This window comes from Xiphophorus couchianus, chromosome 7 (assembly GCF_001444195.1).
Source record: "Xiphophorus couchianus chromosome 7, X_couchianus-1.0, whole genome shotgun sequence".
Classification (NCBI taxonomy): Eukaryota; Metazoa; Chordata; class Actinopteri; order Cyprinodontiformes; family Poeciliidae; genus Xiphophorus; species Xiphophorus couchianus.
The window spans coordinates 32,450,616-32,468,359 of NC_040234.1; the positions used below are offsets into that span (position 1 = coordinate 32,450,616).

At 39.2% G+C, this 17,744-nt stretch overlaps 1 protein-coding gene across 2 annotated transcripts in view; it reads left to right on the forward strand.

The window, feature by feature from the left end:
* Positions 1 to 16,750, forward strand: part of gtdc1 (glycosyltransferase-like domain containing 1) — a 32,785-nt gene extending 16,035 nt beyond the window's left edge. Inside the window, exons 5-13 of one of the 2 annotated variants that reach the window (XM_028024126.1) lie at positions 463 to 531; positions 603 to 692; positions 1,928 to 2,037; positions 2,720 to 2,864; positions 4,677 to 4,747; positions 5,099 to 5,190; positions 5,288 to 5,354; positions 14,583 to 14,743; positions 15,907 to 16,041. In XM_028024126.1, coding sequence (XP_027879927.1) covers positions 463 to 531; positions 603 to 692; positions 1,928 to 2,037; positions 2,720 to 2,864; positions 4,677 to 4,747; positions 5,099 to 5,190; positions 5,288 to 5,354; positions 14,583 to 14,617 — 679 coding nt within the window. In that variant the 3' untranslated portion in view covers positions 14,618 to 14,743; positions 15,907 to 16,041. Of the gene's footprint in view, positions 1 to 462; positions 532 to 602; positions 693 to 1,927; positions 2,038 to 2,719; positions 2,865 to 4,676; positions 4,748 to 5,098; positions 5,191 to 5,287; positions 5,355 to 14,582; positions 14,744 to 15,906 lie in introns of both variants that reach the window. The other variant, XM_028024125.1, reaches the window with a different exon arrangement.
* Positions 16,751 to 17,744: the final 994 nt, after the last annotated feature.

The following is a 17,744-nucleotide window of genomic DNA, read 5'->3' on the forward strand; positions in this document are numbered from 1 at the left end:
AAGCTGTACATTGACTCTGGATCGTTCCTCTTTAGGTCCAAACATACAAACATCAGTTTGTTTCTGTTCAGCTAGAGAGCGTTCTGATTTCTGCAGACCCAAACTGCTGGATTGAAGTCCCGCAGTTTAGACTCTGCAGTCCCTACATGTTCTGCTCAGTGATCTGTCCTCCCTGCGGCGTCCCTCTCTGATTATTACCCCGATTATAAACCCCGGCAGCCTCGGCGGTCGCTGACCTTCATCTTTAATCAGACTCAGAGGTGACATCATCACTGTGATCATCAATAAGCTGATTGGTTTTACTGCCTGCAGTCAGACTGCTCATTCCTCAAATGGATCACTGAGTCCTGTTTTCCAGCGTCCTCAGAGAAACAGACGGACCTGGAGACGCTTGTGTCCTGCTGTCTGTCCCTGTCTGTCTGGGTTCTGTTTGTGTAATTCTGGTTTTGGTTCTGTCTTCAGTCTGCTGCCTGAACACAAACTGAGACGTCTTCACCGCTCTGCAGAGACCCATCAGCAGCAGACGTCGAGGTAATCACATGACCAGCTCACTGGGTCGGATCGCCTGTAGGTTATCACAGCTGTTGGTTCTGACTTGATAGGTGTGAAGAGGATCCATCATCTGATCCCAGAACCGTTCTGATACCTGTGGACCAGGTGAAGCCTCTACACATTGTGTGGCCTCATAGGTGGTGAGTTCTGGTTCGACCCGATCTACTGCTGCTCTGTGCCGCTATGCAGAACCTCCCTGAAAGTGTGGACCAACATATTAAACCAGTAAACTTCACAATCTGCTGCAAACTTAATAGTTTGAGAATACAGGATCAGACAAGCAGAACTGAACTGAACTGATTCATCCAGCCTTTCATCGTTCAGTCACAGCCTAATTAACTGATTTGAAGTGTCAATCTGCATGAATCAACATAAAATATCTAGAGCTGAAACAATCAAATTAGTTGTAATTAATCTATTATTAAAATAATAATCCAATTAATTAATTAACTGGAGTATACAGACACCAAAAAGTCAATTTGCTGAAAGAACAGCACACTCAAAGCAGTAATTACGTTTTAACTGTACAAAATATTTTCATCATATTTTTTTGTCTTTTTTCTTTTTGTATCTTTTGCATTTAAGATTAACAACCTTCTTTTTCTGTCAATCAACTCTGAAATCCTGAAGAGAGGCCTGAGCTTTTTCTTATGTTAATGTTGGAAATATTTTTTAGTTTTTATTTTTTGCTGTGGATGCCTCTTTTGGTACAAATAATCAACTAAGAGAATGCTGGGTTCTTGAATTTTAAGCAATAAATATTTTTATTACTTAAAAAGAAATACAAATATGTGTTTGTTGCATTTTTATGTTTTTAATACTGCATAAAATAATCTTAAGTGGTTAAATACAATTTGCAGATTATTTGTCAGAATAAGTGGTAACTAAAATAATACTTAGTTGCAGCTCTAATAATGTCATTAGCTTTACAAAATATAATATATTCCATATTTCCACTTTTTAAATTCGAAGCACATTTATAGTAGAGAAAACAGATCACAGCACAGAGCCCTGTGGGACTCCATTACTAACTTGAGGAAGGTGAGGAAGACTCATTTGTTGCATTAACAAATAGGAATCTGTCAAACACATTATATAATCCTGCCTGGTGCAGAATTATGCATCTCTCAAATCAATGATATAAAAGTTATTGAAATGCGGCATAACTGTTCAGACTGGAAATGTTTCAATAACAGCAGGATACGTATCCGACGTAGTACCACTATAGGACGTGGCACATATTGGATTTTTTGGGGGGGTAAAAAGAAATAGGCCATTGAGAATGCCATAAAAAAAAAAATATATAGGCAACAAAATATTGCATTTAGGTTGAATTCATGGTCCAAACAAAACCTCCTGCCATCTGTGTTTAAAGGGAACATGACAAGAACCCGGAGCTGTTCTTCAACACTTTGATCAAACTGAAGGAAAAACAACTGGATTTCCAGCTGTCAGTGTTGGGAGAGACGTTCACCGATGTGCCAGGTACACACTCACCTGCTCAACACACACAGTGAACTGCATGGAGCTGGAAGCTGCTGTTCACACCATTCAGGACTGTCGGTTCAGGTGTGTGTTCACCTGTGTTCCGGTGTCTGTGTGTCTCCTCCGGGTGAATTTCAGTGTTTTAATAACGATGTGATGGTGTGTTGATGAGTGTGTGTTTTAGCGGGCCGAGCCCACTCTGAGTTATTGGATCATAAAGTTTTAGTGCAGAACAAACAGCCGGCGGTAAATCAGCCGAGAGCCAATCACATTAGGAGCTGAGTGATTTCACTAACAGCTCTGCGTATTGATCACTTTCACCTGTTAGGGACTCTGCTGGTTTAATCAGAGAGATCTGTCCTCATCAAACTGTCCTCTTCCTCTAATTACCAACATAAACCTCCTGCAAGATCATCACAGCCCAGGAGGAAGAGGAGGAGGAGGAGGAGGAAGGTTAGCAGACTGAAGGCTGAGGGGAAAATGTTTCTATTGATTTTTAATCAAAAATAATATTCCAAGAGTCAAATCACTCGGTTTCTTTAAGATTTTAGTCACATAGAATCAGACAATCTTTTGCATTCATCATCCTTCACAAATTATAACCAACAGGAAGTTCAGCCAATCAGTTTAAAGGAACACTGTGACCTTCCTCACATGACGAAGCTGTGATCTCCTCCTGCAGAGATCTTCTCCTCCGCCCAGCAGCTGCTCCAGTCCAGCATCCTGAACTGGGGCTTCCTGCCCAGTAAGGACCAGTATCTGAAGGTGCTGTGTGACGCCGACGTCGTCGTCTCCACCTCCAAGCACGAGTTCTTCGGAGTGGCATTGTAAGTTTTTAAATAACGATGAATAATAATAATAATATAGTATAGTTCAGCTAGGGCAAAAATGATTAGTCAGTTAATCATGATGAATATTTTTTTCCAATAATCATCAGTTAATTTAGTAATTGATTAAGTGTAAGCTAACAGAATGCTATGTTATTCTATTTTAGGCAACAACATTATTATGTTATTATTTAAAAAGTTAACTGAATTATGTGTTTATTTGCATATTTTGATATATTTGCAATATTTTATTAAATAAGCTTGAGTGGTTAAATGAGAAATCTGCAGAATGAGGCACTTTTATCCAATTAATGGGCAGAATAATAATATCGATTTCTAAAATTGTTGCACACAAACCTGTGTCAAAAAAAGGTTTGCCACAGTAGCAAGATGTACAGTAACTATACTGATACACAGAAACAAACATTTTTGATACAGCTGAAAAAATTCAGAAAGCATTGTTTCTCCTAAAGATCTGAAAAAATCACCCTAATATTTTGTTTAACCCTTTAACCTTCCCTCCAGTTTTTAACAATATGTTGGACAATTCTCAGTCCAAGATTCATAGTTTCTGCATCTTTGTAGATGTTTCTTCTGCTTGATGTCAATGATTCCACCCTTCTTAAACAAACTAACATATTTTCTATAAAGTGTCTCTGGCCACGGTTGCTTAAGAAACGAGAAGCTATTCTTTGGGTAAAAATATGGTCTCCTGTATGAAAAATGTCAATGTCCTTTACGGATGTATCTTGGATTCAACTGAAAAAGTAAGTGTAAAACAGGTCTATTAATGTAAACCAGGGCTGGGTCCGTGCATGCTGGGTTTATACTGAGTTGTTGGTTTTCTGAAGTGTTGCACATCTGGAACCCAGAAGCTGTTGTAGACGTTCCTACTCTGGATCATTCCTGCTTTTTCTCCCAACGCTTCCAGATATTCCAGGATGCAGCTCCCCGTAAGTCAGGCTCAGCTGTCAGAGGTTCTGGAGCGGAAACAACACAATCATTTGGGCCTGAGGCCTCGCTGACACTTTGATCCTCATTAGGTCTGAATCTGGTTCTGTCTGATGAATCCGGATCATCAGCAGAGCTCATTAAGGCCCTGCAGCCAGCAGGAGCCGGCTCTGATCGGATAGCTGGGTTGGTGTGTTGATCCAAGATCAGCATCTGAAGGAACCCTTGTCCAGGTTCTGCTCTCAGATGTTCTTTTAAAGTACTGGTTTTTAGTTTGCATTCTCACCGAAACTCCAAAAAGTCCAGATCTTCATGAAAAAACTCAGACCCTGAACACATCGTCCACAGAGAGCAGAGGAAAAACGACATCAGAGATTATCCAGAAAGGATCAGAACCAAGATCTCAGAATGAATAAAGGTCTTAAATACATGTACCTCAAATTAAAGTTTTAAAATGTCTTAAATTCAATTAAAAAAATTCAAGTCTGTCTTAGATACATTTATCATAGGTCTTAAATTTTGTCATGAAAGAATTATTTAATCTCATATGTAATTTTTTTCTCACATGACAGACAGTGAGAGATGAAAGACGAAAGTCTTCACCGCTTGGTGTGAAATCCCACACACAGCAAGTGATAAAAGTTGAGGGCCACAAACAGATTTTACTTTTGTTATGCCTAATTGTAATACAGCAGGATTCCTAAGCAACCCCTTTGTTTTTGGTCTTAAATTTAATTCAAGGTGGCATTGAAAAGTCTTATAAAGTATTAAATTTGACCTGTTAATGGAGCTGATCCAAAGCCCGATTCTGCCTGACTGTGTTGATGAATGTTGGTGAATGATGATTCTGGGATGTTTCAGGTTGGAAGCAGTTCACTGTGGATGTTTCCCTCTGTGTCCAAAGGCTCTGGTGTATCCTGAAATATTCCCAGGTAAACACACCTGAGATGGTTCTACCTCTCTGGCTGCAACACCAGACCTCTTCCTATTGCCACTCCTGCAGTGGGACACCCAGAAAATGTTCATATGGGTAGCTAGACCATTAGAAAACGTGTGAATTCACAGCTAAAAAAATAATAATAATTATATGTTTATATTTAAATTATATAACCAATTTATTTATTGGGTTTTCCATTCATGTCTTCACTGAAGAAGGTGACTCTCTATGCCTTTCTATGACATAAACATAATTCTTGTGGGTGGTCATAATTTTTCAAGAGGGGGCCATGTCCCCTCCAGTCCCTCTCTTGGGACCACCACTGACTTCCTCCTTTTTGTCCCAGATCAGTACCTGTACTCGACCCCTGAGCAGCTCTGTAAGCGTCTGCAGGAACTCTGCAGGAGGCCCGACCTCGCCCGTAGACATGTCGTCATGGTAACCCTATCATTTTTTTTTTTTGTTTGAAAGTTGTGTTCTTTATTTTAGAGGCAAAGCAGGTTACAGACAGATTGTTCTGGTTCTGATTCTGCAGGTGGACACCTCATTGTACTCCTGGACCTCTCTTAAACCACAATTCCAGGCTCTCCTATCTGCGGAAGGTACCTGAACGCACCATGATGCTGGTTACTCTGAATCAGAGCGGTTCTGTTCTGACTTGAGTTGGATCAGAGTGAACTTTCAAACCCAGGCTGGAATCTAAGTCCTTATTAGAGATTCCTTATGCTCTTAATCTGGCGTGTCACTGCAGGAATAAGAAGCCAGGTCCAGGTTCTGGTTCTGAGTCTTTCATGGGTTTACGACTGTTTTTCAGTGAGCAAATGTCTGTAAAGATTTATTTTATTCAAAGTATGTTTTTTTAATAAAAGATGTAAAATAAATCCAGATGTTTAAGCATCTTTGAGTGTCCTGAAAAGTGCCATATAAATCTGATGTCATTTATTAAAGTTTATTTGTTTCCAATAATCATGGGATTATTGGAAACAATTATCGCATGTTAGTTTACAATAACGTGTTGGAAACTCAGAGAACATCCATACAGTTGCAGAGACTAGATTCAAAGATAATAAAAGACAAATTCCAGCTTTATATGCAATCAGTTTTTGTATTAAAGGAATCTAAAACTTCTATAACTGGTCCGGTTTGGAAACTTCCAATCGTTTTTTATTTTTATTTTTTTTCTACATGTTGATTTAATGTCTAAAAAAAAGAACACCATCCACGTAACCCGTATAGAAACTGACATCCAAATTCTACATTGAACAATTTGGATTTACTACAAAGTCGAAGCTACTTGTTACCATGTTTTAGGTTTGCTTAACTAATCGTTTAGCAAAAAAAAAACTTTGCTCGAGTGATTTTTAAAAACCTGCAATTTGTCCTCTATGTAGTTTAATCCATAAGATAATCAAATTTGTGTTTATTGAGAGTTTTCCAAATGGCTTTGCATGTTTTGAGATGGATCAAAAAAAAAATCAGCAAAATTAGTTTTTGTTTAGTTCTTGATCTTTGTAGACTCATCCACGGTTTATTATATAATGAAAGTTTTCTGACAACTTGATTTATGGTGTAAAATTTATCCAAAATGTGATGACGTTGACCATAGTGCCACCTATTGGTCGGGAGTAGCAAATTTCTCTCAATAGTTAAGAGAAGTTTCCTGTCTTGTTTTTTGTGTTCAGGCTTCAGATTTTTGGGGGGGAGGTTCTTGTTGGGGGTTTCCTCGGGTTTGAACTCCTAAAAACCATCAGTTGTTGTATTTAGAGTTTAAACTAAATTTGTGAAATAAAGAGCTTGATTAGGTTCAGTCAGTCTTTGATCAATCATCTCTAAATCCTGAATAAGAGGAGTCCTGTGTTCCTAACTGAGCCTGAATGCCTCCAAAGAAGGTCATCAGTCATAGCAGCTGCTCCGATGGTTTAATCCAGAGCTGCAGACTTTAAATCAGAGCTGTAGGTGAAGCTGGAAGGAAAGTGGAGCTCCTCTGATTTAGAAACCATTTAATCTCTAGCCGCAGTTGTGTTATTTCTGAAGAAAAGCTTCCAGAAAGCTGGAAGAGTTTATATTTTATCGTTAGCAGAGAAGAACCAGAACAGCAGCAGGTTTCTGTTCAGATGTTGTAACTAGGATTGAGATGTTTAAATGGATATTTGAATAAAACCTAGTTCAGTCTGAGACATATGGCAGCTTGAATTGAAAGAACCCGGCTGGTTCAGATCTTCCATCAGAGACAGAAACCGTTTGCTGCTTCAAGGCTTCTCTGCAGACTGACGTATTATCACCAAACGGCAGCCGTCATGCTGCTGCAGAAGGAACGCTGCTCGTTTCTGATTGAGACTCTGACTCCTGCAGCAATAAACCAACAAACTCCTCCTGATGTCTGTTCATCACAGAGCAACAGAGAGGCAGATTTACACAAACTACAGTCACCGTGAACAGGAAGTGCTCTGGGCTGACTGGTTCAAACATCAGGACGGCATAAAACTCACACACATTAGAAACCAACACATAAAAACAGCAAAGACACTCAAACAAATACATATGTAATTTTTTTTATTTAAAAATGTACAAAATGTGCATATTGAGCATTAAAAGACAAACTATTTACCAATAGTGACAATAAAAAAATGTGCAACAGTAAAATTGTGCAGATCAGCATGGATGTAAACACTGAGTTTGATGGGATCAGTTACAGAGTCTGAGAGGAAGGATCTACTTTGTGCATTTAGGATGCAGCAGTCTGTCACTAAAGGTGTTCTTTAGTTCAGCAACAGCAGAACCCTTTGTGATTCAGAACCTGATCAATAACAGATATTTTAAATGTATATATATAGATATGTATATCTATATATATGTGTGTGTGTGTGTGTGTATCATTATTTCAGCTTCTTGAGGAAAACACTTTTTTATAGCCAGTTAAGTGAAACAGATATCCTCATGTTGATCTGAGGCATTGCTACAGGCTAATTCTAACACATCATAGTCTGGGTCATAGGGGCTGATGAAGATGATGAAGAGGTCAGCTAAAGCCTCAGAGTCTGATGACTAATTAGAAGCTGATAATGGAATCAGATTAAGCAGATCAATGACAGTGAATGATCGGAGTTCCCATGAACAAACTAAACGATGACTGCAGATTGAAATCAGTCAATTAAAAACATTTTTCTCTGGTTTTCCTCATTACTGTGAATTGTTTCCTAATCTTCCCTCCATCATTTGCTCAGAGCCAATCAGGTTTGAGTTTGGTGACCTCTGCGATCATCAGCTGAGAGACCAAACCTCACCTGAAACATCCATCACCTGACGGCCCGTTGTCATGGTTTCATGATCCAACCTGTGGTTCTGAACCGGGTCAGAACCATCAGAGGGCCTGTCCTGGTTCTGACCCGGTCCATTAACGGTTAACAGCCAGTGACAGTAAACATGTTGTCCCGCTTCGTGTCGTCAGCGCTCCGCGCGCGCGAGGCGAGCACGTGATGAATATTCCCGCAGCTCATTACGGAGCTGAAGACGATCCGGTTTGACAGCATCAGAACCGATGAGGATCAGAGTCTGATGGAGCAGATGTAGCACCGATATGTTAAGAACCAGAACCAGAACTTTTATCCCAGCAATCAAAGAAATAAAATATGAGATTTTTACATTTTATTTCAGCAGCTCAGAGTCAGACAGACTCCATGCAGGGGTGTGTGTGTGTGTGTGTGTGTGTGTGTTAGTGGGTGGGTGTGTGTGTATGTGTGTGTGTGTTAGTGGGTGTGTGGGTGTGTGTGTGTGTGTGTGTTAACAGTGGACACATTCAGTTGTTTAATAAATGAGCCCTCGGGGGAGTGTTGTGAGGAGCAACACTGCGCATGCTCAGTGGCCCCGGGCCCGGCTGATGCGATCTGGATCAGTGTCGCCTCTCCTGACGAGCGGCTGCAGACGTCAGAATGCATTAACAAGCTGATGCTGCAGGGCGGACCGGAACTGGGTCAGAATCAGTCACTTCTGGAGAGTTTTCTAGAACCGGATCCATCAGAACCGATTCCATGAACCCAGATCTATCAGACGTAGATCTGGGTCCATTCAGAAACCCAACAGGAGTCACATGAGTTGGTGTCTGTATAATCACAGACAGGTGAGTCCAGAAAAACCCTCCTCCACCGGATCGCACCAGTGCCGCCCCCAAGTGGGGGTCAGCCGGGGACATGACTCCTCCGTGGAAAATGTTGGCGATCCGTTCTGCTCTAGAGAATCATGTTCAGGTTCTAGAAAGGCCTAAAGAGTCGTCTTCTTCAAATAAGATAAAAATGTTAAACTACATAAATTAATACGTTTCTAAAATCACAAATAAAATTTTAAATGTATAGAGAAATTTGGACTGAGAATAGCCAAATTAATCGCGATGAATTGATTATTGAAATTATTGTCAACTAATTTAGTAATGGAATAATAGCTAATCGGAGTACAGACTGAAAAAAGGGCCAATTTCTGAAAGAACAAAACATCCAGAGCAATAATTAGGCCAAAATTGTACAAAAAAATCTGCTCTACCCAAACCTCCTAAAGTGGCAGCTTAAACTTAACCTGATTCATATTCTGTAAAAAATTCCAATTTCTATCCAATTATTAATTGGTTAATCAAAACAAATCAACAGATAAACTTTACACTCTATTGATACTAAATCAACATAAAGGGCTGAGTTTAGAAGTATTGTAGAAATATCTTTTCAGCTGCAGATTTGCTACAAATGACCAAACATACACTAAATGAATGCTGTTGTTGCGTTTTAGAAAATAAAATGTTTATTTTCTTGTTTAAAAAAGGAATTTAATTATTTACTTGTATCTTTTCTAATTAATATATATAATCTCTTCCTAATTTTGTATTGAAAAATGCTTAAATGACAAACCTGCAGAATTTGACATTTTTTTCTTCATTTAAAAGTTGAATAATCAAATAATTCATAGCTTATAAATTGATAACTAAATCAATAATTAGTTGCAGCCATAATATACTTACATTATTGCTGTTTCTGAGTACGTCTAAGCCAGTTTTAGGTTTCAGATTTAAACAGATCTGAAACAGATTCCTGATGTGATCATCAGTAAAACGTTCCTTTAATTAGATGTTTTCTTGTTTGTGGTTCTGTTCAGTACCAGAACCAGAGGACATAAATCTCATTCAGCTGAACTCGTTCTGCTTTACAGGACGTCTCCAGTCCTTTCTGTAACCTTCGCTCCTTTTCCTGATCACAAAATTCACGGTTAACGGGCCGTTAACGTCTAACTGGACCTTTTACGTTGATTAGTTTGTTTGTAAAAGTAAATTAGATCTGCTGCAGCAGACGGCTTCAGCCTGAGAGAACGGAGAGCCGGATGAAGATTACTGTCAGTTACATCATATCTGAGCTCACACTGGAAAATTAATCTAAGGAATCTGTAATATATATATATATATAATAATAAAAAACAGCAGAAAACAAAGGAATTCATATTTGAAGGTTTTCTTTTCTGTATGAAACCTTTGATACATTTGAGTTGAAATGTTTTGCTCTCAGCTAAAACTTTGGTAAATTTTCTGAGACACTACATCTAAATGCTTCAAACTTTACCGTCTGGTTTGTGTTCATTTGAATAATTTACTTGTTAACATTTACAGATTTACTTAAACATTCATTCCTTTATATCCACCTGCTCTTACATAGGTAATTGAATTAATTTTCTGGATCCGCTGAGTCTACCAGGCCTGGGCTACGCTAGAATAAAAATAGCCTGAGATGGAGATGGAGCCCTGAGGAGTTCCTGAAACGGCAGATCAGATCAGATCAGCTCAGACAAAGACCAGAAGCAGCAGCAGACGCTCATGTTCAGAGCAGTTCTTCAGATCCTCGACAGCAGATAATCTTCTGACAGAAGGTTTGGGGTGAGTGAAAGCGGTGATCAGAAAGTTTGAGCATCCGGACGAGGATTTCCAAGTGTCACTGCTCAATCTTCAAGCAGGGAGATTAAAAAGGGAATTGCATCTTAATCCAAAATAATCCAAACAGCACGGACCCTCCGAGTTGTTCCAAGTTGTTCAGAGGTCCGACGGCTGCGTCCATCAACGGCAGGATTACGGTTAAAATTAGCACGAGGACTGGGTGGTTAATTTGTGTTGAAGCTGCGAGGAGATGATTAATCTGTCAGGAAGCTGCAGGAGATCAAATTGTGATTAAAGTCGGAAACAACAAGAGTGTTTCTGGGACTTCTGGTGAGAGGTCAGAGATTTTACAGTCAGTCTGCAGAACTCTGCTCTAAATCCAGCTCACATTGTTTATTAAATGCTAAACACTGTTAGAGAATAATAGATCTAAAGAGCACTGCTTATTTATTCTATACCTTACCTGGATAAATAAAGGATTTGTTTGCATCTTAAAAACTAACAAGCTATAATAAGACTGGGGGAGATGTCTATTTCCTGGAGTAAATGTTTTCTGAGGACCTACAGACCGAAGGAAATTGTAAATCGAATCATTCAGTCTGTTTTTAACCCACAGAAATGTTTCTGTGGTGGTTTCACATGAAGCTGACAGACTTCAGAATCACTTAATTATGAAATTAAAACATCCTGATGTGTGTTTATGCCCTGGACAACAAGAGATGGGATAAATATTGAAAAAAAACTTTGTTCAGATTGTTTCATCGTTTATCTGACGAAGCTCAACTTGCCTGCAGAAACTAAAACGCTTTGTAATTAAAGAAAAACATGTTCATCTGGGTGTTAATGAGTGTTGTTGGGGCCCTTAGGGGCCCCTCAGGAACCCGATGTCCCTGTGCTTCTGCTCTGTCGCCTTTGCAAAAACTCTGATGGTCTGAGTAGTAAAGATCTCAGTGGCATCTGCAGAAGTTTCTGTAAACTTCAGTGTTTCTGAAGCTGCTTCTCTCCATCACTCTGTGTGTCCTGCTGTCAGTATTTATTGTGCATCACAAAAGTATTCGACCCGCTGAGCCGCTTTACACATCTGAACCTTTCTTTGTGCAATAACTCAACCTCAGTCGCTCAGTTTTATTTCTGACAGGATTTCTTCCATCTTCTGATCTCCTTTGACAAGCTTCCAGTAACACATTGTGTTTAGTTACTTTCTTTTCAATGACCTTACAGAAACTGTTGCCTTTGGCTTGGAAATCTGCTGACAGTCTCTGACACACCAGTATCCATTTCTCAGAGAGGCGATTACATTGCATGAAGCGATAACACCAAGAAGCCCCGCCTGCGAAATCTTTCATATTTATCTCCTTGACAATTATCAAAGCATGGAGATGTATCGGCACCATTGACCTCTCCTTGCTGGACGTACTTCAAGCATCCATGTGCAGATCACGTTTTTTCATGGCTGCAGGTGGCAACATTTCATCCTTGGTTCAGTATCAACTTACATTTAATGCATCAGTCAAAAAATGCATCATGAAGAGGAAGAAAAACATAGAAGTCACACCTGACTATGAGTCACAAAACTAGCCATGGTACTGAAAAAAAGTGTTGCTTATAGTCTGAAAAATTCAGTAATCATCTCCTTGTCCAGTCTGTCTGCTTTGATGGTATGTCATATCTTTGTACAGTTGGAGTTGTGCTAAATATTTTCCATTTTCAGATGATGGATCGGCGCTCTATCAGATGTTCAAAGCTTTGTTTAATCTTCTAAGTTTGCTTTAAACTCCTCCACAACGTTCTCCATCTCGTCTGCTGTTCCTCTGCCTTCATGATGCTGTTTGTTCATTAATGGTTTCTAACAAACCTCTGCGGCCTTCAGAGAAGAGTTGGATTTATACAGAGATCACGTTTACTAAATTCACACGTGTGGAAGAATCCCAGTAAAACACCTAGAGATCAACAGGAACACATGGAAACGTTGGATCCTGGTGCCGGGTTGCTGTTTGCTGTGTTCTCCATCGTTTCTCTGTTTATGTAGCTGCTTCTCCGTTTCGCTCGTCCCTGAACCCTTGGAGGTGCGTCCCGTTGGACCGGCTCCGACCCGTCTCTGTTTCAGGCTCTCCGTTGCTCGCGGTGACATCAGACCTGATCAGGTGTCAGCATCACCGCAGCAGAGGTGGCTGATGGGAAGGAAAGGAGGATGGCAGTATTTATGCAGCTGCTGTCCTTCATCCTCCTCCTCTACCTCGCCCTGAAACACAGCGACTTCCTGTCGCTCAGATATCGACACCTGAGGGCCTCGGGGGCCCCGGGCCCCTCCTAGCTGTGGGCACCAACACAAACAGAGACAGAAACAGGAGCCGCCGCTGACCTCGGATCAGAATCTCAGGTGATGTTGAGCTGATGGGAAAATATTCCAGTGGAAATAAAGACGGGATAACAGAGGATGGATCCGTGTTGTTCTGAAAACTCCATCAGCTGCAGACGGGTCGAGATGGTTCAGATTTAAACCTTCATCTTATTTGAAGTTAGTTCATTCTGATCATTTGAAGCTGAAATCTTTGCTAGTTTAGACATATATTGATTCCTCTGAGACTTGTTTCTCTGTGCTTGTGTGATCTGCTCGGGTTGTTGTCTCCAACTCAGCTTTAAATCAAATTCAACTCTGGTTTTAAACACAAAAAGACCTGCCAGAGGCTCTGGTTCTTCTCAAAAGGCTCATAAAAACTCCTTTAACGATGCAGAAATAATAAAAAAGAAGCAAAAGTTTGAATGGAGCTGATGAATTTTTCATGCCAGTTTGAAGCGTCCAGCCCGAAGCCTCCGCAGAGGAAACAAAGACGGGATCTGGTGTCCACGGCGCCGCTGAGACTCCCATCATTAACTGCTGTTTGGATCTTTGCTGCAACAAACAATCTGCAGAAAACAGAAAACAACAATGAAGAAACAACAGCCGGATGATGAAACCACACCAGAGGTCAGACATTATTGAGAACCACAGAAGACAACCTAGAATTGTGAGCTGCGTTTCCATTGACAATGTAAATGCAGAAACTGGAACTATGAAAATACATTTGCTTAATGCCAACTTTGGAAAACTGCAGAATTTTTAATGAAATGTTTTTGCGCTTGGATAAGGTGGTTTTTTCGCTGCATCAAAATCTGTGTATTTCGTAAAAATGCAATTTAACACTTTTTTCGCATCAGACTAGTCACATGATCAACAGCCGGATGTTACTACTGGCAGAAACATGAAGAAAGCAACGGGAAGTAGTTGGACGATGATGTTTTTTACTGACTTATTGTGTGAACAAATTTATTCACATCTGATTTTAATTGTGTTTCTTATTTGATGGAAACACCGCAACTGTGAGGCCAGACGTAGGGATTAAAACATCTAATGAAGAAAAGATGCTTCAGTTTTGTTCCTGACGACAGCTGCTTCTCCTTCCCATCATCGTCAAGGTACAAAATATTTATATCAGTGCTGGAAGAAAACAGACCACAGATAAACCATTTCTGGTACAAACTGATCCAATGATCAGAACTGATCCAGAGACGACCCAAACACGATTAGTGTAAGACATGTAGAAGATCTTAAGAGGTTTTGTGTGGAGGTTCTGTTGAAATTTGGTGTTTCCTTCTTGAACCTGGACTCAAACTGAACCAGAAAGAAAAAAAATAGAATATAGTACTGAGAAAAGACGATGTGCTTAGCTAAAGCGTAAATGAAAAGTGAGAAGAGATCTCCATTCAGGCATTTAGAATCTATTAACAGATTTCTCTGTTTATTTCTGTGGTAAAGTATCATGACTAACCGAGAACAGCAATAAAATCATTTCCAGGATGTCCAGAGGTTTGTTGAGTCAGAGTTCTGATCCAGTCCGGTTTGTTCTGAGCTGCTGGGTGGAGGTGATAAGGATCTGTTTGTCCCCAGACCAGCTGCTGCTGCTGCTCTTAATGATGTGGTGATGCTGACCTCCGGGCCGCCGGGATCTGAACCTCATCAACATGTGGGCACCTTTCGTGCCGTCCAGATGAGCCGGAGTTAATCTGCGGGTTTTAGCGGTCTGATCTTGGCTCGGCGGCAGAGGAAAGGTATTTTGAGCTTCACTCTTCAAAGCTGCTTACGGGCTGAAGTGACTTTAATTTGGTTCTTGAGACAAACAGAGAGAGCAGGACGGTGGTGGATTAACGCCCAGATTACAAGCTGGATGCCAACTCTCCATCTCTGGGTTTACTTCAGGAAACATGTTTGTTTTCCATAAATTCAGGTTATTATCAGCAGGATCACAGCTGGATTCAAGTTAAACCACAGGAACACAAACCTCCTGTTTTAGAGAGTGATTCAATGTTTTTCAGCAGATCTTAGTGATTCTGTGTAGGACTGAAATGATTCATAGAATTAATTGTACTGAAACAATTACTAAAGTAATCATACAGACTCAATAAAGGCCATTTGCTGGTTGAACGATATACTAAAAACAATAATTAAGCAAAAACTGTATTAAAACTTTAGAAGGCACTTTGAACTGCCTTGTTGCTGAAATGTGCTATGCAAATAAACTTGATTGATTGTTTGATTGATTTAAAACTATTTACATTTTGCATTTAAAACCTTTCCCTGTAAATGTTTTCTACACACGTTAGGAGAATTTTATTAGCTGAAAATGCATTTGTTGTTGCAAATTTTACGATATTAAAATGTAGGCAGTACAATTTTTATTTTCTTATTCAAAAGGGCATTGAATTATTTGTTTGCTTAAATCTTTAAATGTATTTCTAATATTGTATAAAAAAAGACAGAAGCAATTAGATGAAAAATCTGCAGAATGTGTCAATTTCTTATCCGATTAATCGATAATCACAACTAACGAATACTAAAATAATCGTTAGTTGTGCTTAATTTTTCACCTCCGTTACAACAAAGACAAATGAAACCTTCTTGTTGTCTGAATTGTTTTCCGAATGCAGCCGTCAGATAATGATCCATTGTGTGGGAACATTCCTCCACTAAGGCCTGATCTGATGAAACTGTTTTCCTGCACTTTCACAAGTGTTTGTTCCTGTAAATCAGTCGGAGCAGCACGCGGCTCCCTATTGTCACTGTAAGAACTGTAGTCCATGTTTAATTTAGCAGCCGTTTAAAGCGAAGTGTCGGCAGCAGCTCTGCTCTTTAATTATTCAGGACTTTAGTGGAGGAAAAAAGACCCTCAGCTGCTGTCATATTAAAGAATCTCTTTCTGTTTCATTCATTTCAGAGACGCCTCTGACTGACGGCTTCTTCTCTTCACTGGGAGTCGGTGCAAACAGCGAGAGCAGAAAGAGCTGGAAGCTGCTCAGAAAACATCTGCAAACATCTCCGGCCACCGTCTTCCACTCTTTGCTTCTCCTTTGCACCCAAAGCCTCGTATTTCTAACTGGAAACACAAAATGAAGAGCACAACTCTCTAACTCTTAAATTCTTATATTTCCATTCAAAAAATTTGAATATTATTGGAAAATTCGTTAATTTCAGGAACATAATTCATAATGTAAACACATTGAATAGGTTAATTATACATAGAGGCTGTTTTGTTTATTTCAATCATAATCATTTTCTGCTTACAGCTCATAAAAATATTACATTTAAGATTAAAATATTACTCCAGATGAATAAATAAACATTTTTAAAAGTTGTTATTTTCAAAAAGTGTTTTTGGTATCATTGTTACATATATTACATATTCTTACATATATTGTAAGCATAATATATTTCTATATCTTAAAAGTCTCACCATCATCAAAGTACTTTCAGTGTATTTTGTTTGGCATTTTTAGTTTTTGTCAGAAAATGTTTTTAAAAGCATTTTTTTTGTTTAAAATGTATCTATATAAAAACTGAGTTCTGGTTTGATGTGTTCTGATTAATAAATTAGTAAAAATAAATATAGAAAGAAAATAATATCTAAAAACCAACAACAGTCCGACTAAATATCAGTAAACTAAAACATGTGTTTCAAGATTCCTGTAGTTAAAGTTCATTATTTTAGTCTGACCACCTTTCAGATGTTTTTTTTATTTTTCTGTAGAGATCATAAATAAAATAAACATTTTCAAACCAAAGAGACTTTTAGAATTTAAGATTTCAGTGTTTTATGACTTTTTTCTGATTTTGTCAGAGATGTTGCAGAGTGTTGGTTCCTCCATCCTGTGGTTGTGGTTCTGGTTCTGTTCCAGAGAGGAGATCCTGACCTTTGCATCCCTGATTGTGATTTAACAGTAATGATGTTGTCAGTGTCTCTGTGATGCCTCTGAAATGCTCTTTTCCTGATTTGTTGTTTGCATGTTTTCTCTCTTCACCTTTGTCCCTGCTGAGATCCCCTCCTTCAGATGACTGCAGGAGCTTATCTTCGCTTTTCATTCGCGGCTGAATGAAGCAGCGGAGCTTCCTAATCTTTAAAACCTCCTGAAGCTGGAAGGGTTTCCTGTTGTCGGGACGATTAAGAGGAGGCTCGCCTTCATCGCCGTGTTCTGGTCAGAAAAGTTTAATCATCCTGCTGCAGGAAGCTGCTGCTTTCTTTAAGATTTAAGAGGATTTAGAGATGATTGTGAAGTGAACATCACAGACATTAAACTTCTGGTTCTGGGTCAGACCCGGGACCTACAAGGTGGGATGTTCCAGCTGGGATTCATCCATAGTCCTGCATGCAGACGCTCCACCTGAAGGGTGTTCATTTTAATTTTAAAGTTCAAATTTTCTGCTTTCTTAAGCTGTGAAGTTCTTTCAGAAAAAACAAAACACTGGGGGTTAATTAATTTAACATCAGGTCAATATTTACTTTAGTGGACAAACAGATCAAATTCATATGCAGTATGTAGAAAGATATAGTCAGATCACTCCAACAAAATCTTCAAGTCAAAGTAAAGTGAATCAAGTGAAGGTAATAAGTGTGGAGTGAGAGGGTCTGCTTTGGAAACAGTGCAAAGGACAAGCCTTTTTTTTATCTAAAAGTAAAGTTATATACATTTTCTAATAGAATCTATACTTTACTATAACAAAAAATAAAAATAAAAAACACGTCTAAACACATTTAATGCATGTGGAGAGAATGATTTG